Source organism: Tursiops truncatus, chromosome 14 (genome assembly GCF_011762595.2).
Source record: "Tursiops truncatus isolate mTurTru1 chromosome 14, mTurTru1.mat.Y, whole genome shotgun sequence".
In the NCBI taxonomy this organism is placed as follows: domain Eukaryota; kingdom Metazoa; phylum Chordata; class Mammalia; order Artiodactyla; family Delphinidae; genus Tursiops; species Tursiops truncatus.
In genome coordinates, this window is record NC_047047.1 from 5356561 (window position 1) to 5368521 (window position 11961).

At 42.0% G+C, this 11961-nt stretch overlaps 1 protein-coding gene across 4 annotated transcripts in view; it reads left to right on the forward strand.

Moving 5' to 3' along the window:
- The window catches only part of CREG2 (cellular repressor of E1A stimulated genes 2), a 46132-nt gene extending 37200 nt beyond the window's left edge, over window positions 1-8932 (forward strand). Inside the window, exon 5 of one of the 4 annotated variants that reach the window (XR_012325574.1) lies at window positions 8780-8890. Coding sequence is in view for 2 of the 4 variants with exons in the window: in XM_004322104.4 (XP_004322152.2) it covers window positions 39-186 (148 nt within the window). In the remaining 2 variants the exon portion in view is untranslated. Of the gene's footprint in view, window positions 1-38; window positions 5929-8779 lie in introns of those variants that run through there. The other 3 variants (XR_002175586.3, XM_033838276.2, XM_004322104.4) reach the window with 3 other exon arrangements.
- Window positions 8933-11961: the final 3029 nt, after the last annotated feature.

The following is an 11961-nucleotide window of genomic DNA, read 5'->3' on the forward strand; positions in this document are numbered from 1 at the left end:
AGGAGAACGGCTTTAATGTGACGTCTTTATTTCTGCAGACACCCAGTTATGAGGAAGTGGCCTCGTCAGTATGAATGGTTCTTTATGAAGATGAAGATAGAACATATCTGGCTTCAGAAATGGTATGGAGGAGTAGCTGACATTTCCAGGGAGGAATATTTCAAAGCAGCTCCAAGAAAGGCCTGATGGAGTGAGAAGAAGGTCCTTGATGTTTGCGTAAAATGAAAACCTTTTGAGCGATGCTGCCAGACAGCAGTTGACTGCTGTCTCTTTGTGAAAGGGTTCGTTGCAGCCCTGTCAGTCTTACAGCAGAGTGAGAGTGGGTCACCAGGGACCCCTGTGCTAGCTGGAGATTGGAGTGGCCTTTTGCAAATGGCCAGATCACACAGGGACTTCACATAGAGAGTCTGTTTACATGTGTTCAGTCCAGACTCACCTATGTGGGATCACTGTTGGTTGTCAAAGTGACATGTTGAGACAGTTGCTGTTCCATTCTTTAAGATAAAAAACAACAACAACAACAAAAAACCCTATGCCTGTATGTACAATGTGATTGCTTTGTATCGTGAGAGTATGTTCGTTGCTTGTTGTACCCAAAGCAGTGTCCTGGTTCTGAGCTCATTGCAACCACAGAAGAACTAAATACGCATCACACAGCTGCCGTCTTGTGTTTAGGGTGAGGGTGCAGGACTCTTTGTCTGTGGGTTACCGTCCTGCTGCAGAATGGCAAATGCATTATTGAGCCCCATTTGCTAGAATGTACTGGTCACTCGTGAAGCTTTTTTCCCACTGCAACATGACAAACCATGTGGGAACCCCCCGAGTTTGGTGCACAGCCCTATTCTAGGTGATCGGGCCATGGTGGTACATTAAGGGAGGGGCAGCTTCGGCAACAGGCTCCCCAGATCCCCTCTGCTAGTGCTGGGATAGAGGGTCCCCTTCTCTTAGGCATGGGGAGTGGTACTCAGTCTGTGGTAGAGAGAGAGGAGGGGGACAGGGAGAGGCTGGAAAGGAAGCAAAGGCAACGTATAAGAAAAGGAAGGAAAGAAGTAAGTAACTGGAGGTACGCTCCCTACGCAGCCATGGGCCAGGCCCTTGACGGGGTCATCTCACTGAAGCCTTACAGCCAATGAGATGAATCATCACTGCCACTTACAGACAAGAACACTGAGGCTCAGAGAGGCTAAGTCAACATCCCAGGGCCTGATTCCACCACTCACTGCACGCAATGGAGAGAGTGGTACCTAGACAATTTCCGATTCTAAGAACAAGACAAAAGAGTTACTGGTAGTCATTGAATCAGTAAAATCAGTAAAGCGATGACTAACCTGCCTGTAGATTGGCCACTGTTTTCTACCAAAAAAGAAAACAAGTCTCTGAAATTTGATTCTTATTACAGATTTTAAATTTTCTACAAATTGTATGCAGGAGCACCTGCGTTGTACCTGTGTGTATACCTAAGGCCTACAAGGACCTATGTGTATACTTCCAAGACCTCTTGTATTGAAATTTATAAAGGGTCTAGCACTACCCAGTTTTCTGCCTTTTTATATGGCTCTAAACCCGCTTTGGTCAGTTAGGTATATTGTATAAATATAAAACTACAATACACAAAATATAGGAAATATACATTAAAAAAATAAATAATTGTGTTATTAATGGTTACACTTTTGTTTAAAAAATTAAGACACGAAGAGAGTTTGAGCTGTCCAAATATTTTTAAGTGCCTGTTACTAAAAGCATAGTAAGAGGCACAGAATTCTTTATTTATCAAAAGTCAAATCACGAAAGTGTTCCTTAACAATAGCAATTTCTAATATATAAGAATAAGGTAACTTTGAGGGTATTTCATATTTTCAGAGTTTAAAATTGTTGCTACCCCCATTTAGAGGTAAGAGGGGAAAACTGGAAGAAGAAACCACATACTCCGTAAGCCAACCTCAAATTGTAATTCTCTGGAACGTCTCTGTGTCCAAGTCCCGTCTGAAAGATAATTTTCCTAACGCTAGTTTTGCTTTTACAAGCAGGTTTCACTTAGCTTGTTAAAGCTCACTCAGCTGCCTCGAGGAGATTTGCAGCTTAACCACTGATGACGGTTATCAGTTATTTATCCAAATTACAGGGAATGGAATCTGAACAGGTTGGATGATAAGAAGAGTGCTGAAAAGGCATCTGCTTGAAAGGGAACCCTCTTGCACTGTTGGTGGGAATGTAAATTGATACAGCCACTATGGAGAACAGTATGGAGGTTCCTTAAAAAACTAAAAATAGAATTACCATATGACCCAGCAATCCCACTACTGGGCATATACCCAGAGAAAACCATAGTTCAAAAAGACACGTGCACCCCAATGTTCAATGCAGCACTATTTACAATAGCCAGGTCATGGAAGAAACCTAAATGCCCATCGACAGACGAATGGATAAAGAAGATGTGGTACATATATACAATGGAATATTACTCAGCCATAAAAAGAAACGAAATTGGTTCATTTGTAGAGACGTAGATGGATCTAGAGACTGTCATACAGAGTGAAGCAAGTCAGAAAGAGAAAAACAAATGTCATATATTAGCGCATATGTGTGGAACCTAGAAAAATGATATAGATGAACCGGTTTGCAGGGCAGAAATAGAGACACAGATGTAGAGAACAAACGTATGGACACCGAGGGAGGAAAGTGGGGGGGGGGGGGTGTGATGAATTGGGAGATTGGGATTGACATATATACACTAATAATGTATAAAATAGATAACTAATTTAAAAGAATCTAATTTAAAATAGATATCTATAAAATAGATAACTAATAAGAACCTGCTGTATAAAAAATAAATTAAATAAAATTCAAACAAAAAAAGCAAAAAAAAAAAAGAAAAGGCATCTGTTTGAGAATAATGGACCCCATTCAGGCCAGTAAGTTTTAGCAAATCTCTAGAAATTTACATTGATTAAAATTTTAAAGGCTGTATTGGAAGTTCTGGACATGGCAATAAGGCAATAAAAAGAAATAAAATGCATATGATTGAAAAGTAATAAAAGTATCCCTATTTACAGATGATGTAACTGTCTACATAGAAAATTCCAAAAAATCTATTTAAAAAAAAAAGTAAAACAACTGATTTCGGCAAGGTCTTAGGATATAAGATCACAAAAAAATTAATCATATTTCTATATATTAACAATAAAGTGGAAACCAAAATTTTAAACACAATACCATTTACAATCACTCCAAAAGGAAAAAAAAATACTTAGGTGTAAGTTTAACAAAAATGTGTATAGGATCTATATGCTGAAAATTAAAAGATGCCAATGAAAGAAATCAAAGACCTAAATAAATGAGGAGACATACCATGTTCATGGATTAGAGGACACAAAATAGTAAAAATGTCAATTCTCCCCAGATTCATCTATATGTTTAATGCAGTTTCTATCAAAATCCCAACAAGGTTTTTGTAGACATATTCAAGCTTATTCTAAAAGTTCTAAGGCACAGGACTTGGAATAGCTAAAACTATCTTGTAAAAGAAGAATAAGTAGGAGAAACCACGCTACTCAGTATAAAGACTTATTATGTAGCTACACTAATCAAGACAGTGTGGTACTGGTGGAGGCATAGACACAAAAGATCAATGGACCAGAACAGAGAATCTAGAAATAGACCCATACAAATATGCTCAACTGATTTTTTTTTAAGTACAAAAGTAACTCACTGGAGGGAGGATAGTCTTTTCAATAAACATGCTGAGCAATCAGATATCCATGGGCAAATAAAAAGAACCTCAGGCTAAATCCCATACCTTACATAAACATTAACTCAAAATAGATCATAACGCTAAACATAAAATGTAAACCATAACACTTTTTTTAAAAAATAGAAAATCTTTGGGACCTAGGGCTAAACTAAGCAAAGACTTCTTAGACTTGACACCAAAAACCTAAAGTCCATAAAAGGAAAGTCTGATAAATTGGACTTCATCAAAATTTTAAACTCTTATTCCTCAAAAGACCATGTTAAGAGGATGAAAAGACAGGCTACGCTGGGAGGAAATACCTGCCAACAGCATATCCAACAAAGGACTACCATCTAGAATAGATGGAGACTTCTTACAACTCAACAGTTTTTTAAAAAATCCAATTAGACAATGGAGAACATGAACAAATGTTTCTCTGAAGAGGGTATGGCAGATTAGCATGTGAAAAGATACTCAACGTCATCAGTCATTAGGGAACTGCAAATTAAAACCCCAGTAGATGCCACGAGGCACCTACCAAAGTTGCTGAAACACAGTAACACCACCAAACGTTGGCAAGAATGCAGAGCAACGGGATCAGCCTATAGCTGGTGGGAAAGTAAAACGGAACAGCCACTCTGGAGAACCAACTGACAGTTTCTTATGAAACTAAACAAGCAACTGGCATAAGACTCAGCAGTTGCAGTCCTGGGCATGCATCCCAGGGAGATGAAAACGTATGTTCACACAAAAACTTGCACATAAATGTTCATAGCAGCTTTATTCATAATATTCCAGATCTGTAAACAACCAGATGTCCTTTCTTTTTTAAATTAATTTTTATTGGAGTATCGTTGCTTTACAGTGTTGTAGAGGTCCTTTAGCGGGTGACTGGTGAAAGAAATTGTGATACGTCTATACCATGGAATACTACTCAGCAATAAAAATAATTTCCAATACAAGCAACAACTTGGATGAGTCCTCAGAGAATTACGCTGAGTGAAAAAACCCATCCCCAAAGGTGATGTCCTGTATAATTCCATTTATATAACATTTTGAAATGCAAAATTCTAGAAATGGAGAACAGATTAAGGGTCGCCAGGGCGGAGGGTGGAGAAGGAGAGAGGTGGGTGTGTCTGTAAAAGGGATCCTTTATTGTGATGGAAATGTTCCCTAGCTTGTCTGTATCAATGTCAAAATCCTAGTAATGATATTGTATCATTTTGCAAGATGTTACCATTGGGGGAAAATGGGTAAAAGGCACACAGAATCTACAATTATCAGCAATTCTCTCAGAATCTATTATACAATTATCTCAGAGTAAAAAGTTTAACACAAACAAAATTTAAGGCTTAGCTTAGATAAGGCATTGATGCCCTCTCGTTGGTCCCTAATGAAATGAAGAACTGAGCTACGTACCAAAACCTAGCAGAATGGACATTTGTTTTCTTTAACCATTAATATATGCGTTTTTGGGAGAGAGAAGAAATTTATTTGAAAGTTTTCAAAATGTATTCAATTTAATACTGAATACAAATTAACAAAAATTCAACAAACCTGTATAGATTTTATGTGGGACACTTAGAAGAGGAGGCTGTCTTTCAGTTTCTGGAATACATATGTTAAGCTACAGGTGTATATAGGTATCCAAGTCTGTGCACAGTGATTCTCCACTGATGTTCATAGCAAAGAACAGTATTTCCAGTAATCCTCCTCTAAATATTCTGGGAAAGAATTCTTCTTTTGTATCTATGACTAAGCCATATCCTAACCTCCACATTTTTATTTCCCATGATTGTACACATCCATAGTGTTGACACAGAGAGTGGAATTCTGATGTGACTTGTTTCAATATGCCTTGTATATACTGACTCGTTATAAAAGAGTGGTTTGGGGTTGAAATGTATTTCTGCAGTTTTTCCAGAAAGTCTGTATTTCATATTTAATAACTTAACCATCAGATGCTGTTCTGAAAATAAACCTTCTCTGGGATCATTTATTGATGCTTGTTTGATTGCTTGTAACAAGTCAATTGTTATAAAATCTGAGTTGTAATGAAGCTGTGGTTTGCGCTGTGTAATGCATGTGCAGTGTAAAATCTATTCTCGAAACTAGATGTCTGTCTAACCAAAGACTATTTCACTCCTGCTGTGATTTCCATGCTTGATTAAATAAATTTATAATATTTCTACACAGTCCTTTCGTGGAATATTACAAATTGACATTATTAGATTTCTAAGAAAATAAATGCTATTACAATAAATCAGCAGTTACATTTCCAATAGAAAGAAAAGAACTAGCTGGGTGACTTGTTGGTATGATTTTTTAAGGCTCTGAGTACAATGCACTTAATTTGCAGACTGGAAAATGCTGAGGCAACCACACCTTGGTGCTCCCGCTCTTGGAAGTATTTGCCATTTTTAGCATAGTTGTTATTCTTCGAATTCAGGTCTACAAAAAAGCTCCTTTTGCTAATAAGAAAACATGCCACAGGGTCACACTTAAGACTGTGGCAGAAGATGACGCATGCCCACAAGAGTGATCAATACTGCAGCTTCCGTAGGCCGCCCCCAACACTTCGGCTTCTCAGAGATGGTCTTATCTTAGAGACAAGGCAGAGAGAGACCAAGCGGCCCAAATGACCCAGGACTGAGGGTCCCCGGGACACAGGACTTTCAGTGGTAAAGTCAGAAAATCCAGGGCCAATCAGATGGATTGGTCACCCTACCTTCACTCCACCTCACGCCCCAGGTCCTGAGCGGGTCACCTCCAGATCCGGCCCACCTTGGAAACTGTGCATTTGAATATTCAGGCACCTCCAACCTCACCTCCCTCCTTCCAGCCCTCTCTCCTGCTCCGGAGCCCTGAGCTGCTTCTCTGTCATCATCTGACTCCCTTGTTCAAGCAGGTGAGCGACAACATGGTGGGATTACAGTGGAGAGCAAAGCCCAGCCCTCAGGAAGCTTATGTTTTGTAAATAATAAGTAAACAAGCAGATTTTGAAGCCAGGTGACCTGGTCATGTCTGTGGGTTCTGCTCCATCACGTCAGCCAGTATCCTCAGAATCCCCACTGTTTTCTGTTGGAACCACAGGGCAAAGCCTGCCCTGGATAAATTCTGTGATCATCTCTGCAGCTGAATTGTAACAGAGAAAAGCCACCACCACAAGAATTGGTCTCACCTTACATCAGGCATCCTCATCCTTAACTGGGCCCTCCAGCTGCCCGGGGACCCCAGCATGGTTCTCCGTCCAGCTCTCTCCCACTCTCGTAAGCAGCTGTTTCCAGGACTGTCTACAGTCTTCAGGCCCTGGAGCCCACCCCTCGATCCCCTCACTCTCAGCTTAAAAAAAAAAACAAAAAACACTTCCTGGAGATCCATGAAGCCTCCAAATGAGCACCCCCTCAACCACAGAATTTTCTGTTCCTCTGTTCATCCTTCTCTCCTGACGGTCTCTGCTGCTGGATGATTTTTCTGGCTGCCCCGATGCAGGCGTGAGCATCCCATTTATGGGAGGTAGAAGCCAGTGCCACGGAAGAGGGTCAGATAAGGGAGAGTTTAAGGTGTTTTTAAGAGTACCTGAGGGAATTCCCTGGTTGTCCAGTGGTTAGGACTTGGTGCTTCCATTGCCGAGGGCCTGGGTTCCATCCCTGGTGGGGGAACTAAAATCCTGCAAGCCACGCCAGGTGGCCAAAGAAAGAAAAAGAGTAGCTGATATGCCACATGGTGGGAACTAAGCTGGGGAAGGAAGTGAAGGAAGGAAGGAAGGGAGGGAGGAAAGGAGGGAGGGAAGAGATGGCAGGAGAAGCTGGACCATCAGGGGACCCAGTGGGGGTACTTGAGCCCACAAGCTGGAAGGCGGGTCACTGGGAACAGAGTGAGATGTGTGGACAGGTGCTCTCCCAAGCAACAACATCGGTGATGGCAAAGGCCAGCCTGTGGTGGTGGGAGTGGAGGGCCAGGTGACCAGAAGATGGTGGCTGGGTGATGCCGTGGAGAGAGAAGGGTGAGCAGGAGATGGGGATGCCAGCCGGGGTGGAGGGGCACCAGGGAGTGCCCTGCCATCCTGGTTGTCAACTCGCGCTAAAGTTCACCGAAAGTCCAAAGTTGTGAGTTTTCAAAGAGCAGAGCTGTTTGGGTTTTCCTTGCTTTACCGCAGGAGTAATGATTTTTAAAACGTGGCCTTTAAAACAGACTGGCATAGCAGGAGTCCACTGTTTCTCACCTTTGTGAATTTTGGAAACTAGTGAATCCTTTGAAGCTCAGTTTCCTCGTGTGTTAAATGGGGTCATTACAATACAGCGCCTGGCACAGCGTAAGGGTTAGAGATGGTGGCCTTATATGTCTCGTTATTTTCACGTGTATGTTGGTCATCTGCGCATGTGTCAGCCTCCTCAGCGAGGCTGTGAGCTACGTGAGGGGCTGATTTCACACACCGGCCGTTTGTGGCTCATGGCAAGTGCTGGACAAATGAATAAATGATCTGTGGGCTTTAGCCCAGAGCCCCTACCCTTCACTGACACATTTCCTTTTCTCCTCCTCCGGCTGTGACTCTCCTCCCTGGCCTGCTCGCCCCTCACTGAGGTCTTCCATCCTCCTGACCACTTCCAGATAAGCCACTGACCCTCCCAGTGCTTCTGACGAACTCCCTGTCCCAACAGCTTCGGCAAAGAACCGTGGCGCCCCCTGGTGGCTGTAGCTGGGACCTTCGCCTTGTTCAGACCAAATTCCTGCCGAGAAAGAACCCAGAATGTAGAATCCAGGCCAGGATGAAACTTTGTCCCCGGAGCCACCAGCTACTTCAGCAAAGTATCTGTGGTGGACGCACAGATACACACTCTGGTTTGAAAATACAATGTTTTCCTGCCCATGATGGCAGGACAAACGCAAATACTTCATGACATTTTGATAGTGATATTTTAACTAATTATTTTGTTATTTATTTATTTTTAGTTATTTCTAAATAATTATTTAATTACAGCAGTTACTGTAATTGAACTCGTCCTATAAGCTAGGTATTTTACATACTTTTTTTAAAATCTCATTTAGTTTTTACATCCGCCCTGCAAGGAAGAAAAGGCTTCAGTTTTCCACGTGGGAAGTCTGCTCAGCGAGCAGCTCTCGGACCAGCATTCCTGGGACCCAGGACCAGGTAGGAGGCCCAGTGGGTACTAAACCCAGGTCTGTCTGATTCCACCCTCCTCTCCCTCTTCTCAGTGCTTGGGGGTCTGGAGGAGAGCGCGGTCCGATCTGCGTAGTTTTTCTTCCCTGCCTTCCGTCCTTGGTCCCGGGTGAGTGGCCGTCCCTGGCATGGCCTCAGGCTCAGGCAGGCGCAGCTGCCAGCCCGTGCAAGGACTGTAAATCAGCGGAGAATTTACTAAGTGCCCTGTGTTGCTCTTCACAAGCTGTACCTTGTTTAGTCCTCGTGCCAGCCCTGGGAGGCGGAGAATTCTCTCTAACTGCCGACTGAGAAAACCTGACCAGTGTCCCCCAGCGCGTAATTGGGGGTGTAAGAAAATTAATAAACAGAACCCTCAGCTGAATAGAGTCAGGTGACCAGAAGGGGGCGCTCCCACGCTGTGCCAGGTAGCAGATTCTTCTCTCCTGGCAACAGTTGAGCCAAAGGAAAGCCATGGGCTCTTTGTTTACCCTAACCCTCCCAGCTTCCTCTCCCCTCTTTTAAAGAGTTCTCCTTCCCTTGCCACGCAGGCAGCTGCACTTGGCTCCCCGGGGTTGCAGACCCCAAACTGCAATTCTCTGCTGATCCCTAATAAACCCATTTTTTGGCTGGAGAAATAACTGACCTTTGTTTTAGGTCAGCCGTGGCACCCATGGGAGCCCAGACTTCCAAGTCCATGCTCTGAACCACCACCCAACAGGCTTACCCAGGCTTCTTTGTGTCTTTTTCAGTATCAAATTGTGATTCACATTTTTATTTTGATTCAATAATACAATACTTCCAAGAACAATAACTCAAGCGTGGGCTCTCAGCCTCCAGCCAGGCAGTAGAAGCTTCCACCATCCAGCCCCACACCTCACACACTTCCTCTTGGGTCTTTGGCTGCCCTTCCAGCCTCTTCATAGCTAAGTCCCTGCATTAAACCCCTCTTTACTTGAAATATCCTAAGTGATTGAATGCTGACTGACATGCCTTGCAACATAAAAGAAATGTGCGTGGCATTGATCTCTTAGTTTCTCGTGGAAGGAAAAAGCCTTTGTTCTATCAAGCTTGTATCTCACATTTCCCAAATCACCATATAATATTTTAATAAAACCATGCTCTGGATCTGTCTTATATGAATGCCACGTTTTAGAGACAGTTTTGAAAGGATTGTGTAGTGGACCTAAAAAAAAGGTGTCTGGAAATAATAAAACAGGGATGTTTGTTTATTTGTTTTTTAACGTAGCAGTTGTTTTTATTGTACTCATGGTGTACGTGAGTACAACAAAAATAAAAATAAAAATTGTACTCACGGTGTACTTCTGCAAAGTAGATGATGATTTTTTTTAAATAAAGACTCAAATAATTCTCTCTCCAGACACTATATTGCAAAAGGAAAACTCTGCCCTGAATCTGGCTGGCACACTACACACAGACAAAGCCAGCTGCAAGGTTAACTGGAAACAGTATTTCTCCCAACGTCATGCTACAGCTGTAAAAAACATCATAACAAACCCCTTTATGAGTAACTTCTGATTTTTTTTTCATTTCTATCACTTTATTGAAACATAATTGACATACAATCAACTACAGGTATTTAAAGTACTTGTCCAATTTGACAAGTTTTGACAATGTATATACAGTGAAACCATCATTATATCAATATAATGAACATGTCCATCACCTGCAAAGAGGTTTTCTCACGCCCCTTTGTAGTCCCTCCTTCCCACCCCCATCCTAAGATAATGACTGATGCTCCTTTTGTCTCTATAAAATAGTTTGCATTTTCTAGAGTTTTATGTAAGTGGAATCACCTAATATGCATAATTTTTTACTGCTTCACTCAGCATAATTATTGTGAGATTCACTCACGCTGATGCATATAACAGGAGTTCATCTTTTTTACTGCTGAGTAGTATTTCATTATATGAATCTATCATAGTTTTTCTATCCATTTACCTGTTGATGGACACTGGGATTGTTATTTGGCAGCTATTACAGATAAAGTAGCTATGAATATTTATCTCTTTCGTTTAACTTTTTTTTCTTTAATGTGGCAACTATGAAATGTAAAATGTGCTCACGTTGTATTTTTTTTTAATACACAAAAAGGTTAATATTTATTTACTGATTTCTTAGTGAGAAATCGTGTTCTAGAATCAGCAACTGTCAGAAACTTCGACGTTTGAAATCTAATCCGTAACGTTACCCCAAAACTGGGTTCACCTCTTGGTAGGTGCTGAGCCAAAAGCTACAACCGAGCCAAAGATGGGGAGAAGGAAGCATTTATTACTTGCGACAAGTAAGGAGAACACCGGGGACCTCTCCCAAGCAGTGTCTCCCCTAACAGCAAAATTGGGGACGTTTTAAGCTAAGATACATGCATATTCATGAAGGGGCTTGAGCAGAGGAGAACTCAGCATAGAATTAGGGCAAAGGTCGACAGAGTCCAGGCTTTAGTTGACTGAAGTCAAGAGGGTCAGAAAAGGTCATTATCATCACCTCTTACATTCCAGTTGATCTGATGGCTTGGGGGCTCCAGCGTTTAAATTCTGCAAAACAGCTCAAGAAAGAGCTTCAGGCTAATATTTACCATTGAAACAGAACTTGGAGTCTTTACAACTGAGTTATTATCTTTGCTATTGTTATTTCTCTTGCCTGATAAAAGTCGTTTGTTCTTTTATTCCCTTAAGATCATTATCACTGAGACCTGTTCAAGAGCAAGCATTGTGTCCAGGCTTAGAACACAAAATGGCTTCTCTTGTGTAAAAAGGCTACATCTGGTTCTTTTCCTCCAGGACCCCCCCCCCCCCCCCCCCCCCCCCCCGCTCCCCGCACCCTATCTGTTTACAGTAAGAAGGAAATATTCCACTTTGCCTGAAAGATCTATGTCTTTTTTTTTTTTTTTGGCCGCTAGGCTTGTGAGATCTTAGTTCCCTGACCAGGGATCAAACCCATGCCCCCTGCAGTAGAAGCACGGAGTTCTAACCACTGGACCGCCAGGGAATTCCCATGAAGATCTATGTCTTTAACATAGAGAAGCAGCCTCGATTTCCAAAGCAGAAGCAGG